Source organism: Panthera leo, chromosome D4 (genome assembly GCF_018350215.1).
Source record: "Panthera leo isolate Ple1 chromosome D4, P.leo_Ple1_pat1.1, whole genome shotgun sequence".
NCBI classification, from domain to species: Eukaryota; Metazoa; Chordata; class Mammalia; order Carnivora; family Felidae; genus Panthera; species Panthera leo.
The window spans coordinates 59,685,495-59,710,977 of record NC_056691.1 but is presented as its reverse complement, the minus strand read 5'-3'; the positions used below and the strand labels follow the sequence as shown (position 1 = coordinate 59,710,977).

Sequence of the window (25,483 nt, the reverse complement as noted above, 5' to 3'; positions counted from 1 at the left end):
TGGCATTAGAAACTTGCTCAGGGGTGCCTGGATGGCTCAGTCAGTGGAGCGTGAGACTCCTCATCTTGGGGTCATGAGTTCAAGCTTCCCACTGGGTGTAGAGATGACTTAAAAATAAAATCTTTAAAAAAAAAAAAAAAAAAAACTTGCCCAGAAGAGGGGTGGAAATGTAAACTTAAAAAAGTATGACTTAAAATTAGTATTGCTGAATTTAAAGATTAGAGTATGCTTGCTGAGTGCTGTACTCAGGGACTCATAAGGCAGAGCATAAATCAACATTAAAGGTGAATACAGATGTTTAAGGGCAACAATAAACTGTGGTGATAGGGAAGAAGCAGTATCTGCCCCAGTGTTCACATAAAAGGTAACTTTCCAGCTACCCTATGACACAGCAATTACACTACTCGGTATATATCCAAAGGATACAAAAATGCAGATTTGAAGGGGCATATGCACCCCAATGTTTATAGTGGTACTACCAATAATAGCCAAATTATGGAAAGAGCCCAAGTGTCCATAGACTGATGAATGGATTAAGAAGATGTGGTGTGTGTGTGTATATATATATATATATATGTGTGTGTGTGTGTGTGTGTGTGTGTGTGTATACACATATATGTATATATGTGTGTATACACACACACACATATATACACACATATATACATATATATATACACACACATACGCATATACATACAATGGAATACTACTCAGCAATAAAAAAGAATGAAATCTTGCCATTTGCAACAATGTGCATGGAACTAAAGGGTATTATGCTAAGCGAAATAAGTCAGAGAAAAACAGATATGATTTCACTCATATGTGGTATTTAAGAAACACAACAGATGAACATAGGGGAAGGGAAGGAAAAATAAGATAAAAACAGAGAGGAAGGCAAACCATAAGAGACTCTTAAATAGAACAAACTGAGGGTTGCTGGAGAGTTGGTAGGTGGGGGGATGGATTAAATAGGTAATGGGCATTAAGAAGGGTCCTTTTTGGGATGAGCATTGAGTGTCATATGTAAGAGATGAATCACCGGGTTCTACTGCTGAAGCAAAGACTAGACTGTATGTTAACTAACTTGAATTTTAAAAAAAAGGTAACTTCCCATGTCGCATGTATGAAAGAGAATTTTCTTCAAATAATCCACACTAGATCTATTTCTACTAGTTTACGAGTCTTAAGTAAACATATCATTGGCAACACCTATTTCATGGCTTAAGGAGCATTTTGTATTTTATGGCCACTAAAAGTCAGTGCCACAAAGGCTTCTGGAAACCTTAGCACCCCTATCCAAGCCCCATTAAAATTTTTTTTTAACATTTATTCATTTTTTTTGAAAGTGAGAGAGGCAGAGCATAAGTGGGGGAGGGGCAGAGAGCGTGGGAGACACAGAATCTGAAGCAGGCTCCAGGATCCGAGCTGTCAGCACAGGGCCCGACACGGGGCTCGAACTCACAGACTATGAGATCATGAGCTGAGCCGAAGTTGGACGCTCAACCAACTGAGCCACCCAGGTGCCCCTCCAAGCCCCATTTTAAAGATGAGAAAACCAAGGTGCAAGAGAGAGGACCCAACTTGTCTGATGACACAGAGTTTACCTGACATCTTATCCAGGGCCTTTCTCAGCAGGCAAGAAGGAAGAACTCTCTTCCCTCTGTGGGCAATGGGCGCAGAATTAGAATGTTTTCAAAGAAAGCTGCTTTTTTAAGGTAAAGTGGCTGCTATGGGCAGATTCACATGTTGAAGCCCTAACCCTCAGTATGATGGTGTTTAGAGATGTGGCTTTTGGGATTAGTGCCCTTATAAGGGCACTTAAGAGACAGGAGAGGGCCTGCTTCCTCTCCCTGCTCTCCAGCATCTGAGGATGCAAAGAGACGGCCATCTGGAAATCAGGAAGCAAGCCTTTATGAGACACCAGATCTTCTGGCACCTTGAACTTCCCAGACCCCTGAACGGGGGAACAAGTGTGTGTTGTTTCTGCTACCCAGTCTACAGTAATTTGGTATAGCAGCCTGAACTAAGCAGAAATTAAATCTGAACAACATAAATACACTTTTCATATAATCCTAAAGAAAAGCCAAGGCTTGCTGTTTTCTTTTTTCCAAAGTGAAAAATATATGATGATTTTAGTTGTTCCCACTGGCACCAGAACAAAATAGGCTATTTAAAATGAGAAAATTCTCAGGGATGTTCAATTCAGCCCCAAAGAGTTTTTAACAAAGTGGCCTGGGTCCTGACCCCACTGGCCTTCTAGTCATCCAAGGAGGCATAGATCCGTTGTAACCCACTTTTCCTCCCAAACCAGTCACCTCATGCAGGTAGTAGCAATACTACAGCAATCATTATTCCAGGTGTGCACCTGCCACCGGTTGTAAGTCTTTTTCTCTGTTTCCCACACTTTCCCAACAAAGGGAGCGGGATGGTTTTACCTTTGCTGACGTTCATCAGCTCTTTCACCTGCAGGATGACAGGGGTCAGGGTCCCCGTCTGGTTCATGGAGGCGATGTAGTTCTCCAGCTCCCCTTCAAACACATCCAGCTCGTCTCTCACATACATGAACATGCAGAACTCAATGACAATGAACTGGTGCAGAGAGCAAACATTTCAAAGTCTCACCTGAGTCCAGCCTACTATGTAAATAACATATGGACCTCTCTTTGGTTTTGAGGTCAAACTCTTTGAAGTTCAAAACGCATATGAAATAGATTCTGACCACTGGCTATACCAAGATGAGTGGGATTGTGACTTCTCTGAAGACATCTTTGGAGCCACCCCAAACTCTTTTCTGCACCCCATAGCATATAAGACTAAGTCCTACAATGGCTCAAGTCAGTCCTCAAACATTAATTACCTCAAAGTGAAATGAATGTCTAACTTTGAATAAGAAGTGACCTTGGGGACAATTCCAGCCATATCTCTCCCCACTCTTCTTCTTGCATCTTGGTGGTAACCACGTTGGAGAAAGTACTGTTTGCTGTATACACGCCACACTTTCTCACTCCCATAATCCTGTCATCATGCCTTTATACCATCTACCACCATGCCAAAGCTTCTACAGTTCCTACTGCCATTTTACTTCATCAACCAAATTTTGTTTGTCTTTGCGCAGCTCAAATGCCACCATCTTCAGGCAGCTTCTCAATCTTGAATAATGCACTAAACTTTCAGAGCACTTTCACCTCATCTTTGTCTCTCTTTACATGGCACATACTTCATACCACATCATATCCCCTTCTCTTAGACCATGGGTCTCTCCCAGGCCAAGACTCTGCTGAATCAGCTCTCTTCTCTCTTCCAGGTCTTAGCATGGTGCTTGCCATACAGTAGATAACCACTAAAGACTAAAGGAACACAATGATTCCAAGTCAATTACTCACATTGCAGAGAACTCCACTTGTCAGTTAAAATCCATTCTCCCCTTCTTTGGGCACAAAGCTGGACTACATTTCCCAGCCTCCCTTGAGGGATGTGGCCATGTGACAAGGTTCTTGCCCATGGAAGATGAGTGGAAGGAATGTGTGCTATTCTACAAGGGCACTTTGAAAACCTCCCACATGCATTTCTCCATGCACCTTCCCCTTCTGTTGACTGGATGCAGAGGGTGAAGGTTCTCGGGATAATGAAGCACATGATGGAAGAATCTCAGTTACAGAATAACACATGGACGACTGTTGTCCCCCAAACCTGAACACCTACTCAACATTGTTACATAGGCAAACGTATTTATAGTGTTAAGTTACTAAAATTTAGGGGTTTATGTGGTACTCCAGCATTACCTAACTCATACATTCATTTAAAACTTAATCACAGGAGGGGCGCCTGGGTGGCTCAGTCAGTTAAGTGTCTGACTTCGGCTCAGGTCATCATCTCAAGGTTTGTGGGTTCAAGCTCCACATCAGGCTCTGTGCTCACAGCTCAGAACCTGGAGCCTGCTTCGGATTCTGTGTCTCCTTCTCTCTCTGCCCCTCCCCTGTTCATGCTCTGTCTCTCTCTCTCAAAAATAAACAAACATTAAAAACCTTTTTTAACTTTTTTTTTTTTTTTAATTTTTTTTTTTATTTTTTAATATATGAAATTTACTGTCAAATTGGTTTCCATACAACACCCAGTGCTCATCCCAAAAGGTGCCCTCCTCAATACCCATCACCCACCCTGCCCTCCCTCCCACCCCCAAAACCTTTTTTTAACTTAATCGCAGGATTAATTTATATAGGTATCATCCAGAAGACAATATGGTCTTCCACTTCTATCTCTCCATTTTGACTCTCCTTTTGACTCAGACGTTTTACCTCAGATAACTTTGACCACGTGAAATGTTTGGCTCTGTGCTTAATAAAATATGAAAGTCGGAATGATGGCAACATTAAAAAATTTTTTGTTGAGAAAGCAAACTTAAATAACGCACCTATACAAAAAAACATGATGATCACCCAAAGTCCATAGTTTACGTTAGGGTTCGCTTTTGGTGTTGCACATTCTGTGGGTTTGGACAAATGTCTAGTGACATGTATCTACCATATAGTATCATACAAAGTCTTTTCACTGTTCTAAAATCCTCTGTGTTCTGCCTATTCATCCCTCCCTCTCCCCAATCCTTGGCAACCACTGATCTTTTATTGTCTACATAATTTCACCTTTCAAAATGTCACGCAGTTGGAATCATATAACATGTGATCTTTTCAAATAGGAATCTTTCACTTATTAATATGTATCTAAGTTTCTTCCAGGTCTTTTCATGGCTTGGTAGTTCATTTCATTTTAGTGCTGAATTGTAGCCCATTGTCTGGATGTACTAAAGATTATTTATCCATTCACCTACTGAAGGGCTCTTGGTCACTTCTATATTTTGGCAATTATGTATAAAGCTGCTATAAACATCCATGCGCACGTTTTTGTGTGCACATAAGTTTTCAGTGCATGTGGGTAAATACCAAGCAGGGTGACTGCTGGATCATATGGTAAGAGTACCATTTGTATTCCCACCAGCAATGAATGAGAGTTCCTGCCAGTTCACACCCTTGTTGGCATTTGGTATTGTCAGCATTCTGAATTTTGGCCATTCTAATATTTTAACGTACAGTAGTTGTTTTGATCATTATTTTAATGTGCATTTTCCTGATGACATATACTACAGAGCATGTTTTCATTTGCTTATTTGCCATTTGTATGTCTTCTCTGTGAGATGCCTATTAAGGTCTTTGGTTCATTTTTAAATCGGGTTATTTGTTTTCTCATTGTTGAATTTTAAGAGTTCTTTGTATACTTTGAATAACAGTCTGTTTCAGATGTATCTTTTGGAAATATTTTCTCCTAGTATGTGGCTTGTCTTTTCACTCTCTTGACAGAGTCTTTTGCAGATTAAAACGTTTTAATTTTAATGACGTCCAGGTTATCAATCTTTCCTTCATGGTTCGTGTCTTTGGTGTCATATCTAAAAAAATCTTCACCACTGAACTATAGAAAACCAACTAGTGGTTATCAGAGGGGAAGTGGGTAGAGGGATGGGTGAAACAGATGAAGGAGATTAAGAGTACACTTTTCATGGTGAGCACTGAGTAATGTATAGAATTGTTCCATCACTATACTGTATACTTGAAATAATATAACACTATGTTGCCCACACTGAAATTAAAATAAATATATATACATACCTACACGCAAACATACATTCATGCATAAATTCACTACCACTCTCAAATAATTGGTAATGCCAAATAATAACAATAACTAATTTAATTAAAAAAATAAAAAGTCATCACCAAACCCAAGTTAATCTAAATTTTCTCTGATTTCACTTTCTAGGAATTTCATAGTTTTGCATTTGACATTTAGGTCTGTGATTCATTTTAAGTTAATATTTAGGAAGGTCTGTGTCTAGACTCATTTTTTTTTTGCATGTGGATGTCCAGTTGTTCCAGCACCATTTGTTAAAAAGAAAATATTTGCTCCATTGTATTGCCTTTACCCCTCTGTCAAAGATAAGCTGACTCTATTTATGTTGGTCTATTTCTTAGCTCTCTATCCTGTCCATTGATTCACTTGTCTATATTGGCAACATCACACCATCATGATTAGGGTAGCTTTGTAGTAAGTTGAAATCGAGTAGTGTCAGTCCTCCAACTTTCTTCTTTTCCTTTAATATATTGTTGGCTATTATGAGTCTTTTGCTCTCCCTATAAACTCTAGAACCAGTTTGTCAGTATCCACAAAATAACCCCCTAGTTTTGATTGAGATTGCACTGAATTCCAATATAGATCAATCCCAATATATGTAGATCAAGTTGGGAAGTACTGATATCTTGACAATACTGAATCTTTCCATCCACACATATGGAATATCTCTCCACGTATTTAGTTCTTCTTTGATTTCTTTTAACACAGGTTTGTAGTTTTCCTCATATAGATCTTTGTGCATATTTTATTAGATTTACATTTAAGTATTCCTTTTGGGGGTTGCTATTGTAAATGATAGTTTCTTTAATTTCAAATTCCTCTTGTTCAATGCTGATACATAGAAAAGCAATTGACTTTTGTAGGTTAACCTTGTACCTTGCAACCTTGCTATAACTGCTTATTAGTTCCAGGAGTTGGGTTATTTTCAAGATTTTATTTTTAAGTAATCTCTGCACCCAACATGGGGCTCGAACTTAAAACTTTGAGATTAAGAGTCACACGCGCTATCAACTGAACCAGCCAGATGCCCCTTCAGGAGTTTTCTGCTGATTCTTTTGGATTTTCTACATACGCAATCATGTCATCTGTGAACAAAGACATTTTTACTTCTTCTTTCCCTATCAGTATACCTTTTATTTGCTTTTCTTGTCTTATTACCTAGCTAGGATTTCCTAAGTAAATGCTGAGTGATGAGGGGAAACAGTCTTGCCTTTTTCCTGAGTTTAGTAGGAAAGTTTCTAATTTCTCACCATAAAGTATGATGATAGCTGTAGATTTTTTTGTTCATATTTTTTATCAGATTGAGAAAGTTCCCCTGTATGCCTAGGTTACTGAAAAAAATTATCATGAACTGGTGTTGAATTTTGTTAAATGTTTTTCCTGTATCTCTTGATAGGATCATGGGATTTTTCTTCTTTCGGTTGTTGATGTGACTGATTACGTTAATTGCTTTTTTAATATTGTACCAGGTTTGCATACCTGAGATAAATCCAACTCAGTTGTGGTGTATAATTCTTTTTATACATGCTGGATTTGATTTGCTCCATTCCATTGTAATTCTTTAGATCCACCTGTCTCCAATTTCAGGGACAATGGTTTGTGCCATGACTTCTCTTATGGATCTAAGAACTGTTGAGTTTCAGTTCAGATTTTTACTTGTTAGGATGGACTGGCATCTTGCAAGCTCTTTACATGGAACTGACAACCGGAAGTCTCCATAAATAATTCAATTATATTTATTAGTCATTCACCATGTGGGTAAAAGTGTCCTTGGAGTAAAAATGGTGGTCAAAAAAATGTACTTCTTTTATTTACAGACTCAATTTTGACCCAGCTTTTAAAGAATAAGCCCTGCCCTAACCCCATCCCAATTATAAAATAGGAAAGGGTTTGCTTGGCTCTACTTACAAGGTACAGGCATATGAAAGCCAACACAGTGGTTCCAATCATTCTGCTTGGGAACTGAAAGCAGGGGTCCCACTCATACACCCTGGCTTGGAACCAGGACTTTTTAGTCTCCCTGTGAATGAATAAATAACAGAAAAGAGAGGCTGTGGTTGGTAAACAAATGCCCGATTCTTCTGAAAATAACCTCTGCTTCATCTTAGAACTTAGTGAAGAAAAAGAACATCCTGGTAGATTCCAGTTTTCATTCTCCCCTTATTCTTAAGAACAGAGACTCAGTTTTATTCAGTACAGCAATTCACCAAACTAAAGGGCTATGGTTCCTGATCTCTCTTACAGCTAGAGTGACTAAGATTAAGCACAGGCCAATCAGATGTCACCAGATGTGGCAGTTTGGGGGAGGGTGCTGAGGTATAATTCACACAGCTGGGAGGGACCCCATTGCCCTCTTTCTTTTCTCCTGCCTGCTGTCTGAAACACAGACATGGTGGCTGATCCAAGCTGGAGCCCACCCCAGCATCCGTCTTGGACCACGGACAGCCTTCATAATGACAGTTACTAAGAGCTGGAGCAGAAAGACAGATGACCAGTAAGTTCCCGTGGTGGGCAGTTCAGGGTCAGTATGAACTACCTGCCTCCAGAATTCTTTTATATGAGAAAGAAATAAATCTCCCTCTTGTGTGTCCCACTGTTATTTTGCATTTTCTGCTACATGTAACTCAACGTACTTCTAACCAAAGTACTAGCTTTGCCACTGTATGACCCTGGATTAGACACATCCCACTTGTGGGGCTTATCCCCTTGTACACAGTGGCAGTGGCAGGGATAGGGTTGATCACTGCTTTTGCTTGGCCATGAGCTATGTCCCCTGGTATTGGTAACAGCCCCTGCACTGTTTCTCTGGGAACCTGCTCCCTCCCCTCAGTCCTACCGCTTAAGTGAGGCTGAACAACTTCCTAGTTCCAAAGATGAACATATGACAGGCTTAACGATCCATTTACTCTAATCACCTAGCCACAGTAATTGGTTCTGGGAATGCATGTGGTCTGATGCGACTCCCTGAAACCCACTCATAGGACTTTGGTTTGAATTACTAGAAAGGAAAGTTTCTCTTTCCTGTGATCTTAAACCAGGAGGGTACAAGCTTAGAGATTCTGAGGGCCACCATGGGGAGGAAGCCCACCTAACTACAATGCTAACACAGATCAAAGCAGAGCTAAGAGAAAATGAGGAAACCAGCCCTGGTTCTGATATCAGTGAAGCCACTGGATCCGTCTGCATCGGAACCGTCCACTTCTAGAGTTTTTAATTATGAAAGGCCACACGTTTGCTTTTTCTCTTTAATCTAGTTTGAGCTGAGTTTCTGTCATCAGCAAACAAGAGTCCTGACTAATGTGCCCATCCAGTCATCTCAGGGTCTCCCACACTGTCAGGGCTCATCAACACTGGCACAAATACCTGGGTGGGGGGGGGGAGGGAGGAAGGAGGAAGGGGGTCGGGGAGGGGGGAATGAAGCACAGGGGGGCTTACTGCAGGGGGGCCTTCCTCAGGAGCCGCTTGACATGCTCCGCCTGGTGAACTTCCAGGAAAGGCTTTTCTTCCTGTAAGAAAACAGAGAGGTGTATGCTGGGGCTCACAGATCCTTGTTAGGGTTTCGGTCCCTTTGACGGGTTATCGTCACAGAGGGCAGGAATCTGGGTAAAGCTGCTCTTTTAGATTGAGCACAGTGGTTAAGAGAGAGCCTCGACAACCAAACTCTCTGGCTCCAGGTCTGGTTCCGCTCCAGACTGGCGACATGACCTCAGGCGACACAACTCACCTTTCTCGGTCCACGTCTCTTCATGCAGAATGGGAGAAGTAAAAATAGCGCCTGCCTCACATGGCTGCTGTGAAGACTAGACCTGCCAGTGCACATACGGTGCTCATACTCAGTACTCACCATCTGCAGCTCCCAGCCCAGGTGGACTCTCAGCGACTTGACAAACATGTGAAGGAAGCGGCCCAGCAGGAAGGCCAGGCACAGCAGTGATGGCCAGTAGAACATGACGGTCTCGTACTTCCCCAAAAACTGCAACAGAAGCAGAGCATGGAGCCCGGGCTCTAGGCAGGGCAGGGCCAGGCTGCCCGGGAAGCTGTGGACAGGAATCTGCCTGCCGGGCCCACTCTCACCAAGCCCACCTTCCCAGGGCTTGGCGGTCAATGATCGATGTTCTGCTCCCCCAGCCCCACACCCCCACCTGAGCAGTGGGCCTAGAGTCCAGCAGCCCTGGATGTGAATCCCAGTGCCCCCATTTTTAAAAAATTTATTTATTGTTTAATTTACATCCAAGTTAGCATATGGTGCAAGAATGATTTCAGGAGTAGATTCCTTAATGCCCCTTACCCATTTAGACGATCACCCTGCCCACAACCCCTCTAGCAACCCATTTTGTTTTATAAGAAGGGCTTTCACAGCTTTTTCTGATTAGTTATTAAATGATGCTTTTGGAAAATATATACGACACAGAGAAGGAGAGAAAGAGGGGTGAGGAGGGGAGACAGAGCAGAGGGTTGGAGATGAGAGAGAGGGAGAGACATGTGGACAGAAGGAGAAACAGAGAGGAAGGAAAGAAGGAAGGAAGGAAGGAAGGAAGGAAGGAAGGAAGGAAGGAAGGAGGGAAGGAAGGAAGGAAGGGAGGAAAGAAGGGAGGAAGGGAGGGAGGGAGGAAAGAAGGGAGGAAGGAAGGAAGGGAGGGAGGAAAGACGGGAGGAAGGAAGGGAGGGAGGAAGGGAGGGAAGAAGGAAGGAAGGAAGGAAGGGAGGAAAGAGGGGAGGAAGGAAGGGAGGGAGGAAGGGAGGGAGGAAAGAAGGGAGGAAGGAAGGAAGGAAGGGAGGAAGGAAGGAAGGAAGGGAGGGAGGAAAGAAGGGAGGAAGGAAGAAAGGAAGGGAGGGAGGGAGGGAGGGAGGAAAGAAGGGAGGAAGCAAGGAAGGAAGGAAGGGAGGGAGGAAGGGAGGGAGGGAGGGAGGGAGGAAGGGAGGAAGGAAGGGAAGGAGGAAAGAAGAGAGAAAGGAAGGGAGGGAGGGAGGAAAGAAGGGAGGAAGGGAGGGAGGGAGGAAGGGAGGGAGGGAGGAAAGAAGGGAGGAAGGAAGGAAGGAAGGAAGGGAGGAAAGAAGGGAGGAAGGAAAGAAGGAAGGGAGGGAGGGAGGGAGGAAAGAAGGGAGGAAGGAAAGAAGGAAGGGAGGGAGGGAGGGAGGGAGGGAGGAAGGAAGGGAGGGAGGGAGGGAGGGAGGAAGGAAGGGAGGGAGGGAGGGAGGAAAGAAGGGAGGAAGGAAGGAAGGGAGGGAGGAAGGGAGGAAAGAAGGGGGAAGGGGGTCCCATAACTGCCATCATGTTGGCAGCAACACAAGTTCCTGGGAATACGGGTCTCTCAAAATGGTGCTCATAGTTTTTCTACGATTTTAGTTCCATTTTAATGAAAAAAAAAAAAGTGGGTTTTTTCACTGTTTTAAGACAAACAATATTGTAACTTATTTTTCACAATTTACTAGTTGGTTTCATGTTTTTTATGTTTCCAGAGTACTCGCCCCCATGGGGAGTAGGGTTTTGATGTTGTGATGTTTGAGTGTGGGACACAGACATGCTGAGATGTGGGGGCTCATATCTCCCCTTCATCTTCCTCTCCAATATATGTTCACCACTTAAACATCAGATATCGCCACTGCCAATATTCCAGTGTCTTTCCTCTGTATCTACCCTTAATCTCTATCTGTTATAAATTGATATTATACCAAATACATAGGTCTGTCTAGATCATAATCATCTCCCCATGTGGTTATGAATTATTCGCAAACATCACTTTTAATGCTGTATAACAGTACACTATTTAGATGAATCAACTTTAGAGTCTCTCCTAATATTAGGACATTTTAGCCTGTTCAACATCTCATTTTTATATCTAATGTTTCCATGAACATTCTTCATTTGAGAACATGAAGTGAAATCTTTATTATTACCTTAGTCTGGGTTCCAGTTCCATGATTTTTAACTAGTAAGTCCCGTTAGCCCCTGAGTCTCACTTTCTTACCAGTGAACTGTGGAGGTACTAACACCTTTCAAAGTGCCTTGAAGCACCTTGAACTATGCAGTAGTTAATCTGGGGGACTGAGCCTAGAACACCCAGCACACTGTGGTTCTTAACATTAGTGATTCTGAGCACAGAAGTGAGGCCCTGCCCTCTCTTTCAATTAACCATGAATGTTCTGAAGTTCAAAAGAACCCCAGGAAGACTGGAAGCTCTCCAAGACACCAAAGAAAATGCCTATGATCTGGAATTTCAGGCACTGTGAGCAGAGTGAAGGAGGGCATCTTTTCGGGTAGAGGTATGCCAGAATGTTCTTAATCCCAGCCCAGAGATGCAGAGAGAAGTCCCAGCCCCCAAGTTCATTTTCCAGTCCAGCTCCCCCACTCTCCATCACGCCCTGTAATCCTCCAAGGTTACTCAAGTCTGGGAGAGGTTTTGGCAAGGCTCCTGGCCCAGGTGACCTCCTGATGCTCCCCCTACCTGCCCAGTAACCCTTACAGATGCAGTGTGACTCAGTCTTTCATCTTTTTCCTTTTTATGGTGTACAAGGTTAAACGGATGAAATAGTTTCCCCCAATTCTGAGGACAATGCATGATAAAGCTGGAATGTTCATCCAGTCTGAGACTTCCATTTCATAGACAGAGAAACTTAAGCTACATGAAGGAGTGGAAAGAAATGAGCTTTGGAGGGTGTCTGGGTGCCTCAGTTGGTTAAGCGTCCAACTTCAGTTAGGTCACGATCTCATGGTTTGTGAGTTCGAGCCCCGTGTCAGGCTCTGTGCTGACAGCTGGCAGCCTGGAACCTGCTTCAGATTCTGTGTCTCCCTCTCTCTATGCCCCTCATTAAACATTAAAGAAAACATTAAAGAAAATTAGGGTTGCCTGCATGGCTCAGTCAGCTAGACATGTGACTCTTGATTTCAGCTCAGGTCATGATCTCGCAGTTCGTGAGTTCAAGCCCGACATAGCACTCTGCACTGACAGTGTGGAGCCTGCTTGGGATTCTCTCTCTGCCCCTCCCTCCCTCTCTCTCTCTCTCAAAATAAATGAACAAACTTAAAAAAATTAAAAAAAAAAAAGAAATGAACTTTGTAGTCAACCAGACCTGGTGTCAACTCTCAAATCTGTTATTTCTTAAGAGTTACTTAATAAACTTGAGCCTCAGTTTCCTCACCTGTAGAATAGGTCTGCTGAGAGGTTCCCTACCTCGAGGGGCTGCTGTGAACATCAACTGAGAGAACATCTGTCTGTGAATGAGCATCCTGATGAACATAAGATGCTATACAAATGGAAGCATCATGAATGGCTCCAGCTCTCCTTTCGGTCATATGAAGGAGCTGAGGCCCAGAGAGTGGCAGAGGCTTGTCCAATGTCACGCAGCAAACTGGTCGTGGTGATAGGACTGAATGTTCTAAACATAGTTCAGCAGGGACTCACCTGCCCATGGGGACACTGTATGATGTAAAGGATGGTGACAGCAAACCTGTAGGACAAAAACAAGGCTTGGAGCACTGTAGTCCCTCCCAGCCCCTGGGAAGAAGCCCAGATCCCATCAGCCTGCAGCTACTTCCTCTTTCCTTACTCCTTGGGAGGGCTGGTTGCCAGGCCTCTGTGTACACCCCACCCAGACTGAGCACCCTATTTGTGCCAAAGTGCATGCACCAAATACACTTAACATGTCCTTGTATAGGACATAATGCTGGAATCCATGCAGCAGAGCACAAAGACCCTGAGTGATCTCCTCCTCCCTGCCCTCACCGGACCCCAGAGAGGGAAAGGAATTTGTCATGAGTCACACCCAGAGCAAGGACCAAGGCTCAGGTCTCCTGACTGGTGTTGACGCTCCTTCTGGTGGGACTGGCCTTGTCTGGAAACACTGCCCTGAGGAATGAGCCTCAAGGCTTTAGTCCTGTGAAACACACACTCCTGGCCATAGTCAAGCTTGATTCATCTCCCAAGATGCACAAGCTGCTGAGTGATTCCCACCACCCATTCCTCCCCAGATCAAAGGTTTGTCAGAGGCCAGAAGATGGTATTACCCCAGGTCTAACCCCGGATACCCTCTCTTTTAATTTTATAAAGCAAGCTGTTTACAAACTTAGGAATGGTAGCCATGGTGTGTCAGGTGCTGGTGAGCCCCCCTCCAGTGGCCCACACACTGGGCCTGAGGACCCCTGCCTCACACAAAGTGCTGCAGCAGGAGATCCAGCTCAGTAAGGGGGACAGGGGCTAGAAAGCAGAGTGCTCGTGGGAGGGCTCAGTCAGCAAGGATTCCTGGGACTGGCTCCATGTTGGATCTGGGGTCAGTGCTGAGAGCACAGAAATCAACAGGAGGGTCAAGAAGTTCTCCATCTGTGGGGTTGGTGATCCATGAAGGATGAGCATGGATCTATCAATGGACCAAGTCAGGGAAGATAACCCACAGGGGAGAATAACAACATATAGACAAAGAGGCCAGAATGCATGATCCACAAGAGTCCATCTTGTTCTCCAGTGTACTCCCTGGCCCATAGCAGGGATATAACAGCATGTTTGCTGAGTGAATAAGCAGGTGGATGAAGGAACGCAGGAGTCTGGTGTGACTGGAGGTGTGTGCTAGAGACTGTTAGGGATGGACACACAGGGGAGGCCAGACTACAGTGGCCCCAAATGCCAAGTTAAGGCACATGGGTTTTCTCCTGGGCTCCCAGGGGAGACATGACAGCACAGAGAAGAAGCGTCCAAATGGGTCTCCTACATTCCCCAGTGGGACCATTGGCAGTTGACAGAAAAGAAGTTTTCTACATCCCTGACTTCTGGAATATTCTAACCGCGAGTGGCCTGTGAAGCAGAAAGAATGCCTGACCTCCTGCAGCCTTACATGCAGTCCCAGGGAGAGGCCACTGTGGGATCTGGGACCAGTCACTCCACCTGCCCATCCTGGGCCTCAGTTCTGGGCAAAGTTGCCCTCCAAGGGGAGCTCTCGGGTCACCTCCAGCCCTTTGTCCAGAGTGCAGCCACGGCAAAGGAGTCACAGGAGGGCAGACACGCAGCGTCCGTCTTACCAGATCAGAGAGTAGCTGAAGCCAAGGATGGAGCTGACCAGCCGGAACTCCGACGAGAGGCAGGCAAAGAAGGGGAAGTGAGACAGGCCGACTTCCATGCCTCCAATCAGAAGCACAAAGGCTGGGGGAGACAGGGCCAGAGATCCTGTGAGCTCTCTTCTCACAGGCTCAGGGGTGTTGCAACAAAGATACAGGGCTTTACGCCCACTTCCTGTCACAGGTCTCAGGTCCCAAGGAGGTGAGTGGACAAGCCCCAGCTCGGTAAAGAGGAATGGACGAATGTCTTTCATTCTTGCAACAGACCCTTCCTGGGACCTGTTCCACGCCAGGCCCTGGCTAACTATTGAGATGAAGAAGATTTGGTCCCTGCCCTTGGCTAGCTCACACTGTGATGTGCAGAGACAGGCCCCATAAGTGGACAAACAGCCATCACTGAGACTAAGGCCACCATAGCAACATGAAGAGTGGTGATGTGTGTGTGTGTGTGTGTGTGTGTGTGTGTGTGTGTGTACAAAACTTATAACTATCACATACTCTCTAAACAAGGCAGTGATAAGATTCATTCTGCCACTGACTAGCTCTCAGAGGATCTAATAAGATCCAGGAAAACCTACTCATGCAAGAGGATCTTTACAAAGTGCCTGCTTTGAGCTGGGTCTGGGGCCAGGCACTAAGGCTGCAGTTGGAATGAAGAAGTCTCTTGCTTTCTGAGGTGTTTACAGTCCAGTAGAGAAGACAGGGAGGAAGGTGAGTGATGTGTTAACAGAGGCATATTCAATCTGCTGTGGGGACAAGGAGAGGAAGCCACTGACTTCACCTGGGGTCTGGGTCGGGGAAGGGAAGTGGTGACATACAACAAGGCCAGAAAGTATAAGCAGGAGTTTGTAAGATGGAGAGAAGAAGGGAAGGGAGGGCATTCCTCACACAGAGGATGGGAAATGGCTGGTTGGGGCTGGTGAGTATTTATGTGACCGTGAGGGGTGGGAGGCTGGCAGGGAAGGACGACATAGAAGGAATACTTTCTGTGAGGATGGAAGCCATGACAGTATCATTTTGTAATCTGCCAGAAGCGCCTCTGCCCTAGAAGCAGACAGAGCAACTAGAATGGCACAACCCACACCTGCAGACAGCATCTACAACAAAGTCAGGTCTCGAGACCATTTGTATCAACACCTGAAGTGGGAGGAAGCGGAGGAAGGCCCAAGAACAGAAGAACCCCAAAGTGCCAGGAGATACAAGAGACCAAAGCTGCAATACCCGGATCGAGCCCCCCATGGAGGCAGACAAGAAGACTCCAAGATGACAAGGACAGGAACACTAGGAGCTGGGAAACAGGGGGTCCAGACAAAAAGCAGAGGCAAGAGGCAGACTCGGAAAGTATGAGGATGTTAGGAGGATACATCTATATAATCACTTCGTGGAAACAAAAGAGAGGAATCTAGAGCCACGAACCAAGAAATGATATTCTGACCCAGCCAGATGCTCAATAGCATTAGTCTTTAGGGAAATGCAAATCAAGATAGTAATTAGATACTACTTCACCTGTACTAAGATGGCTATAACTGTTTTCAAAATAGAAAATAGTGTGTGAGGATGTGCAGAAATTAGAACCCTCACACACTGCAGATCAGGGTCCAGAACAGAGTCCAGAAACAGACCCGTACTTATGGAGCCAATCGATGCTGACAAGGGTCCAAAGGCAATTTTGTGGGCAAAGGACAAGTTTCTGAAATAAGCAGTGCTGGAAAAAATGGAAAACCAAAGGCAAAAACAAAACAAACAAAAAAAAAAACAAAACAAAACTTCAATCTATACCTCACACTATATGCAAAAAATTAACTCAAAATGTATTACAGACCTAAAAGCAAAATATCGTAAGACTATAAAACTTCTAGAAAAAACATAGGAGAAAATCTAAGTGATCTTGTATTAGGCAAAGATTTCTTCTATGACACCATAAGCATGAGCCATAAAATAAAATGAATAAATTAGATTTCATCAAAATTTTAAGGCAACTTTTCAAAAGAAATTTTTGGTAGAATGAAAAAACAAGCTACACACTAGGAGCAAATGCAATTCTCACGTCCGATAAAGGACTCGTGTACAGATTAAAGAACTATCAAAACTCAGAAGAAAATAAAAAACCTAATTTTTATAAATAAGGAAAGTGATTTGGACATGTCACCAAAGAGCTATAGGGATAGCAAAAAGCACATCAAAATATGATCAGCATTACCAGTCATGAAAATGCAAATTAAAACCACGATAAATCACTACATACCTCTTAAAATGGCTAAGATTAAAAAGACTTTGTCTACTCATTTGGTATTTAGATTCTACATATGGGTGAAATGATATGGTGTTTGTTTTCCTCTGACCTATTTCACTTAGAATAAATACCCTCTAGATCCATCCATGTTGTTGCAAATGGCAAGATTTCATTCTTTTTATGGCTGAGTAATATTCCATTGTGTGTGTGTGTGTGTGTGTGTGTGTGTGTGTGTGTGTGTGTGTATAACATCTTCTTTATCCATTCCTCTATCAATGGACACTTAGGTTGCTTATATTTTTGGCTACTGTAAATAATATTGCAATAAACATAGAGTGCTTACAGTTTTTCAAATTAGTGTTTAGATTTTTTGTTTTATTTTAGAGAGAGAAAGTGTGAGCAGGGAAGAGGTTCTGAGGGGGGTGAGAGAGAATCTCAAGCAGGCTCCATGCTCCGTGCAGAGCCTGATGGCAGGGCTTGATATCACAACTCTGGGATCACAACCTGAGCCAAAATCAAGAGTCAGATGCTCAACTCACCAATCCAGGTGCCCCAATGTTTTCATTTTCTTTGGGTAAATACCTAGTAATGGGATTACTGGGTCATATGGTAGTTCTATTTTTAATTTTTTAGGAACCTCTATACCGTTTTCCACAGTAGCTATACCAGTTTGCATTCCTATCAACAGTGAATGAGAGTCCTTTTTTCTCTACATCCTCACCAACATGTATTATTTCTTCAACAAACAGCATCAGACCTATATTTACAGAGAACAAACTGATGGCTGCCAGAGGGGGGTGGGGTGGAGGGATGGACAAAATGGGTAAAAGGGACTTCCAGGCTGTCAGTATGGGAATGAATAAGTCATAGGAACAAAAAGGCACAGCATAGGGAATATAGTCAGTGATATTATAATAGTGTTGTACAGTGACAAATTACACCTCCACATTTGCGGTGAGCAGAGCATAACAGAGAGATGTTGAATCACTGTCTTGAACACCTCAAGCTAATTTAACATTGCATGTTAACTCTACTCAAATTAAAAAAAATGTTAGAGAGACTGACAACAACAAAAATGTAAGTAAAAAATAAAAAGACTGACCACGTGTTGCTAAGGAGAGAGAAAAACGGGAAGTCTCACATAAGTGATGGTGGTAATCTAAAATGGAACCATTACTTTGGAAAACAGTTTGACAATTTCTTTAAAAAGTATGATCTAGGGGGCGCCTGGGTGGCTTAGTCGGTTAAGCGTCCAACTTCCACTCAGGTCGTGATCTCACAGTTCTGAGTTTGAGCCCCGCATCGGGCTCTGTGCTGACAGCTCAGAGCCTGGAGCCTGCTTTGGGTTCTGTGTCTCCCTCTCTCTCTGCCCTTCCCCCGCTCGTGGTCTGTCTCTGTCTCTCTCTCAAAATATAAATAAACATTAAAAAAATTTTTTTTAAGTATGATCTACTACATGATGTGTACGATCCAGCCATTCCACTCATAGGCACTTACCCAGGAAAAATGGAAGCACAGCTACACACAAAGATTTGTACACAAATGTTCATAGCAGCTTTATTTTCAGTAGCCAAAATCTGCAAATAAATCAAATGTCCATCAAGAGATGAATGCGTACACAAATTCTGATTTCTCCATATAGTGGAGTGCCACGCAGAAGCAAAAAAGAATGAATTTCTGGCACACGTTAAATATGTATGAATCTCAAAATAACTACGCTGTGTGAAAGAAGGTCATACCCGTACACACACACACACACACACACACACACGTACATTCTGTATGATCCCATTTATATAAAATTCTGGAAAAAGATCAGTGATGAGGGTAGTGAGGGTAGTGGGAAGGAGAGATTACAAAAGGGGACAAGGAGACTTAAGGGGCTCCTTATCTTGATTGTGGTAATGATTTCATGGATATAAACATTTGTCAAAATTTATCAAATTGTATACATTAAAGAGGTATGTGGTGGTATATCATTTCAGTTTTAATTTGCATTTCCCTAAAGACTAATGAGGCATTGGTAGGTATTTGATCATATAGCTCTGGAGGCCCTGAGAGAGAGCCGGGCTGGACAGAGAGGTTTGGAGTCATTGTATTAGGATGGCTGAATCTATAAATTAGAGTTGATCCTTCAGGGAGAACATGAGTCATGGGGAATGACGAGACCTCAGGCCAAGGGACAAAGAAGTAAGCATTGTTCTGCGAGGAGGAATCCTAGGGCTCGTTGATATCAAGAAGGCAGCAATGACTAAGACTTAGGAGAGATTTTTGGGGTAGGTGATGGTGAACCTACTTTCTGAGCCTTTGTTCTAAGTCTAAAGGAGCTCTGAAACTCACTGGGGGAAAGCCCCATAAATAAGCTTTGAGACCTGGTGGGCTAGGCATTTTCCTGGGGCAAGTAACAGGTGGGGAACACTGACTGCTCACAAAGTTTATTTCCTGATCCCAGGGAACCCCGGCCAGGCAGTCTCTGAGAGCAAGACTTGCCATGACAAAATTCCCAGCAGGTATGAGGCAGCCCTTACCTTGTGCCCACTGAGGGATATGTAAGGGCTGGTACCCTTCTGAGAACAAGAACATGACTTTATTGGCTGTGGCCCCAAAGGCGATTCCATAAGACCATCGGTTACTAAAGGTGCCCACAAAGTCCAGAGGTCTGTGAACAAGAGAAATAGCTTGTGAGGCCAGAGAGTGGCTCATTCCCACCAATAGCCTCCAAAATAGCAACCCCACCCTGAGGCGGGATTATCGGGTAGCAAATTGTTCACTTCAGCTGACATTGTCTGAGGCCCTCGGTGCCAATTCTAGGGGTAGGCATGGATTCAGGGTACTGAGGTGAGGAAGACAAAAAATCTTTGCCCTTGAGGAGCCTTAGGGGAAAGGGTGTGGGGAGGGGGACACAAGCAAGGACACCAATAGCCATGACAACAAAAAAAATGGGATGGGTTTCATTTATGAGAGACACAAGCAGTATGTCTCGAGAGATCAAAATGAGGAGTATGTCCTAGACAGGCTTGGGGAGCCTGCCCCATACCCGGCCCCTGTGAGAGTTCCAATATCCCTGGGAAGGTCTGGGACTCATTGGCTGTGCTGGTTCCACCCAAGCGTCCCTTCCTGGCCACAGCTGATTGGACCAGGGGTGACCACCTGACTTTGGATGGGCCAATCAGACGCCCGGTCTCGTATAAGGGTTTCACACCCTGAGGACATGAGCCAGTCAGCTGTTAAAATTCTGTTCTGGAAAATCATGGCAAGTTGGAATCAGAGTCAACGCTAGAGGCAAGTGGAGATTTTAGGGAAGCAGAAATCCTAAGTCATATTATAAAGTCAGACAGCAGAGAGGACAATAGTAAAGTGGTGCTGAGGGGCTCCTGTGACACAAGGAGGCACAAATAAAATCAGTCTCCCAGAGATGCCCATCTCAAAGTTCCAGTTACCATGAGGCCGGCCTTGCCAGTTTCTGTGAAATCTCTGTAACTTTACAAAAATCCTTTCTTTTCCTTTTACGTAAACAAACTTTACAGGATAGCTGTTTCTTCTTCTGACCAAAATACTTTGTCTACATCAAAGTAAGCAATCACATTTGGAAAGAAGAGAATACTTTCCCATTGAAATGCCATCTGATGTGGCTTTGATGAAAACTCAGGATGGCACTGGGGAACTACACGTGGAGGTAGGGATCTGGAGGCAGGATCTGGATCTCACCTCATACCCCCTTAGTCTTGCTCATCTTCACTTTCAAGGCTCAGCTCAAGGAGCACCTCTTCCAGGAAGGCCCCGCCCCTGCCATTACTCTGACCACTTCCAGCAGGCCCACCTAGCTCCTGCCTTGCTGTGTCCCCCAAGCGCTAAGTGGGCATGTCCGTGTTTTAGCATGCCCCTCTGCATTGTTGCTTGTCTAGGAAACTACCAGCTTCAAGGGGTGGGGACCTAGCACAGAGCCTTGAAAAGAGTAGGTGCTCACTGCATGTTTGTGGACACCCATTTTGTTGAAGTGACCTGCATTCAATCAGTCCTCCCTGTAGAGCCTCAGAAATAAGTGAGACTGTTTACATATCTTTAAACAGATGGCAAGCCCCGCTCTGCTCATGTCACAGAGACACCATGGGCGGCAAATGAAGGGCTGCTTGACAAACGGTGGTATGCCACACACATGTGAGGGGTTTTTAATGAGTGAGGGGGGTGGGCTGGAACTACTCAGAAAAGCAGGGGTTTTGATGGGAAGGTGGCCAGGGAGCAAGCGAGTGGTGCCATTGTCAACTGAATTCAAAGCAGTTTGACATGACCCATACAGAACTCCCACTTCTTAAGAAGCCCTGCACCAGGCCCTGCAAGTCAAATGCCCAGGGCAGAGTCTGCCTCTGTGTCCCAACCAGTGTGGCTCAGACCTGGCAGTTTGGGAGAGGCTGACCCCTCCAACAGGTGATATCCAGGATAAGTCTGCTACTCAGAACTGGTACAGGCGGTCCCTGGACATTGCAGGTGGATTTGTCACCCTGAAGCCCTAGGTCACCGCTAGCCTTGGTCCTGACACCGTGGTTTCCTCTCCCTTCTCCAGAGCCCAAGGCTGAGACTTGAACAGGTTTACACACATGAGCCTGCTTAGGCTATTGTGCAGGGGAAATGAGAGTAAATAGGAACCAGACCTCAGTTAAAGCTCTTGTCACCTATTAGCTGTGTGGACTTGGGCACGTCACTCAACCTCTCTGGGCCTGAGTTTGTTCATCCATTACATGAGGATAACAACCTCCAGCATGCTACACTGGCAAGAGTGTTCATCCAAGTAATGCAGGCAAAGCAAATGGTCCAGTGCCTGGGTCACAGTCACCATGTGATAACTGCTATATGCGTTATGATCGTGATTATCATCAATCATTGAAAGTGAGGGGGCATAGATACGAGCAATTAGAGCTTAAGAAAAAATGTGAGAAGGGGTGCAGAGACTCAGAATGGCAGAGCCAGAAACCGGCCCTGAAGGCACCTGGTCCAGCGGGACCTCCTGGTGCCATGCCAGCACGAACGTTTGCTGCTGCCTGTGGCCAACCGAGAACTCTCTTCCTCCTGCTTCCTGAGGCAGCCATAGTGCTTACTTTGGGAAGGCCTTTTCCATAGTGAGCTGAACCTCCTTGAGACGTTTTAATCATATCTGGGCAGCCGTGGGTGCTGAGGCTGCAATGGCTTGGATGTCAATTCTGAACCCCCAGAGCTTGGTTGGGGTGAGGCAGGGAGGGGAAGGAGCGGTGGAGATGAGGCAAGGCTGGGGAGGTAATGGGGTGTTATCCTGGCCTTATAATGGGTGTTGGCCCAAAATACAGGGTGCCCCAAGCTGTAGAGATCAGCCTTAGCTCAACTCACATGATGATTCCAAAGCGGTTCCCCAGGAGGTGAGAAGTATCATCTCTCTGCTTACGGTGCTCTCGTCTTTGGAGAAAGGACAAGACCAAAATGATGAAAAGCTACAGGAAGAGAAGATGAGAACGTCAATGGGCCCTCCCTGAAGGAGGATGTGTGGGTGAGCAGAGGGCTCAGAGTGTCTGTGGCTCCTCAGAGCCCAGAGTCAGGGAGCTAGCTGCACACGCCCTTGAGCTTCCAGAATGCTTTGTACTGAGCTTTCCTCTGTGTTGCCCTGAACAGGTTCAAATTTAGTCTCTCTCACATATTGACTAGAAGAGAGACCCAGCTTCTCCAAGCCTCAGTTTCCTCACCTGTGAAAAGGAGATAACTGTCACACTGTGAATCCTTCTTTCCTTTTTGCTTTTTGAGAATTCAATCATATTCTCAGGCACTTGATGCCCTTTTTCTCTTCCTTTTACTAGAAACTTCCTGAGAACTGTCTACACTTGCTGCCTCTATTTCCTCACCTCTCATTGCTCTTCAACCCCCTAACCTGGCTTCTCCTTCCCATCCATGGAAAGAGCTATGGCCAAAGTTGAAAACTACCATGAATCCATTGGAAACTTCAAGCCCAAATCTGGCTTGATCTCTCAGCCGCATTCCAGTGTTGACCACTTCCTCCTCTGAGAAACACCCTGTTCCCTAGGCTTCCATCAACAGTGCTTTTCTGGGTTTTCTCCATTACCTCTCAGTCTCCTCTGCTGGATTATTCTTTATTCCACCACTAAAGTAGGGATTTCCTCATCATTCAGTCCAAGGATCACTCCTCTTATTAGCAGATCCTCTCACCCATGTCCATGCTTTCAATGGCCACCAATGCCCACAAGACTCAGCGTGACTCTTCAGCCCAGACCTTGTCCATGAGCTCCCCAACTGTTCATCTAACTACAGAGTTGGCACTTCTTAAATTCAGTATGTCTTAAATGGAACTCACGATTTGCCTCCCTGCCCTGTCTTCATCCACCCCAAACCCAGATCTCTTCTGGTTCTCCTTAACTAGTGAATGACAGACACCGTCTTCCTTCTGGCCATGCAAGTTAGAAACCCACGTTGTCCTCAACCCCTCCTCTCCCTAACTACTCTATCCAATGCATTAGCTAGTCCTACTGTCTTACTCCCAAACATCTTGAGCTGACCACCACCCATCCAGGATGAGCTAAAATCTGAACCATCTCCTCTCTGGCCCACCTCCACCTTGATCCCCACAATGCAACAAGAGTGATCATTTCAAAACAGAATACTGATCACATAAGCTCCACGCTGGAAAAGTCCAGTTACTTCCCACTGCACTTAGAATGCAGACACCACTCCTTCACACAGAGCCCCAGAGGGCTCCACCTGGCCCAGGCCCACTCACCTCCCAGAAAACTCTACCTCAGCTCTCCACTCCAGCCACGCCAGCCCTCTCGGCTCCTCACACTCTCCGTTCCCCTCCTCCACAGGGCCTTTGCACATGCTCTCCTCTCTGCTTGAAAGGCTCTTGACTACATCTTCCAACAGACCTCAGCTGTTATTGCTTCCTTAGAAGAGCCTTTTTTGAATCCCTAAAAAACCAGTGTCCTTGACTCTTCAGCCATTAAAAGCCTTCCTCTGCCTGTTTTTTGGTGCATAATATAAGAAAGCAAGTCAAGGAAATTCAATTGATGTCTCTCTGCTGACCTATTCAGGCCCTTTGGGGAGTCTGTGTATGGGAGGGACCCAATTCTCCTCCTCTCTGTTTCTTGCTCTCCTCTGCCTTTACTTACTGATGGGATGAGGGAGTAATGGAGGAAGAGCTCCATGTCCACTGAGCTGACACAGGTGCCATTTAGCTGCCTGGTTCTGAAAAACAGCCAAAAAAACACATTCACATCATCAGTCACTGCTGCAGGCATTGACCCATCAGCACTGAGCATCACTGTCAGGAGTTCAGCTTATTCACTACTAAGATCATCTTATCTTGTTTTTTGAAGGAGAGAGAGAGACATAGAGAGAGAGGTGGAGGGAGAAGGGGGAGGGCCAGACAGAGAGGAGAGAGAGAATCCTGACATAGGGCTCGATCTCACAACCCTGGGATCACAACCTGAGCTGAAATCAAGAGTCAGATGCTTGACTCACCCAGGCACCCCAATCATCTGATCTTTGTATTTGTTATTTTATTTTTAATTTTTATTTATTGTTGAGACAGAGAGAGAGAGAGGAGACAACAAGTGGGGGAGGGGCAGAGAGAGAGGGAGACATAGAATCCGAAGCAGGCTTCAAAGTTGGACACTCAACTGACTGAGCCACCCAGGTGCCAGAAACAAAAAGACTTCTATGTTATTCAGAAGTACTTTGATCAATCACATGATCATGTACTATGCAACCAGTATCAATTTGAGAAGAACATTGACTCAGTGCCTAGTAAACTCTGTTCTTGCTGCTCGGACTCCAATACACCCTGTCTACGTGCTCACCGGGACCCGCAGACCTGTGCTGACTCTGTCTCCCACCCCTGCAGCACGTCGGCCATCTCCCAGGCCCCATTCCCCTGCCAGCTCCTGCCTTTCCCTCAGAAGTCTCAGGGAAGACCACTCCTCTGGGGAACCCATGAGCAGGGCACACCCCCACGCCGGAGTTCTTTTAAAGCCCCAGTATTCCCCAGTTATGTCTAACCATAGGTCTGAAAGACCCTAGAAGCGGTGGAGAAGGTGCAGGAACTCAGGCCATCAGAAATGTGATAAAGCTGTAAAGCTCACACTTCTGCTTTTAGGAAGGTACACTGAGAACATGCATCAGTCTCCCCATCCTATATGAAACCCTCAAAATGATAAGGATGTTATTTTTTATTTTTTTAAGTTTATTTATTTTGAAAGAGAGAGAGAAAACACATGAGTGGGGAGAGGCAGAGAGAGAGGGAGAGAGAGAGAATCCCAAGCAGGCTCCATACTGCCAGCACAGAGCCTGATGCAGGGCTCGAACCCATGAACCGTGAGATCATGATCTCAGCTGAAATCGATAGTCAGAAGCCCAAATGACTGGGCCACCCAGGTGCCCCAAGATGTTATTTTTTTTTTTTAAAAAAAAGAAAGAAAACAGAGATTTTGAAAGCAAGAAGGGTATCTATTGGGGGCACAGAAACTATGGGGAGACCCCGAATGATGGAG

The 25,483-nt window shown here is 44.9% G+C and overlaps 1 protein-coding gene across 2 annotated transcripts in view; it reads right to left on the bottom strand.

Annotated features, from left to right (window-relative positions):
- The window catches only part of LOC122205492 (stimulated by retinoic acid gene 6 protein-like), a 64,466-nt gene that overhangs the window by 14,707 nt on the left and 24,276 nt on the right, over positions 1-25,483 (bottom strand). For both annotated transcript variants that reach the window (XM_042913911.1, XM_042913910.1), the window contains 9 exons: positions 24,104-24,179; positions 22,320-22,420; positions 19,490-19,620; positions 14,693-14,813; positions 13,086-13,131; positions 9,527-9,655; positions 9,118-9,188; positions 7,591-7,702; positions 2,439-2,592 (listed from right to left, as the gene is read on the bottom strand). In XM_042913911.1, the coding sequence (XP_042769845.1) occupies positions 2,439-2,592; positions 7,591-7,702; positions 9,118-9,188; positions 9,527-9,655; positions 13,086-13,131; positions 14,693-14,813; positions 19,490-19,620; positions 22,320-22,420; positions 24,104-24,139 (901 nt within the window). In that variant the 5' untranslated portion in view covers positions 24,140-24,179. The remainder of the gene's footprint in view (positions 1-2,438; positions 2,593-7,590; positions 7,703-9,117; positions 9,189-9,526; positions 9,656-13,085; positions 13,132-14,692; positions 14,814-19,489; positions 19,621-22,319; positions 22,421-24,103; positions 24,180-25,483) is intronic.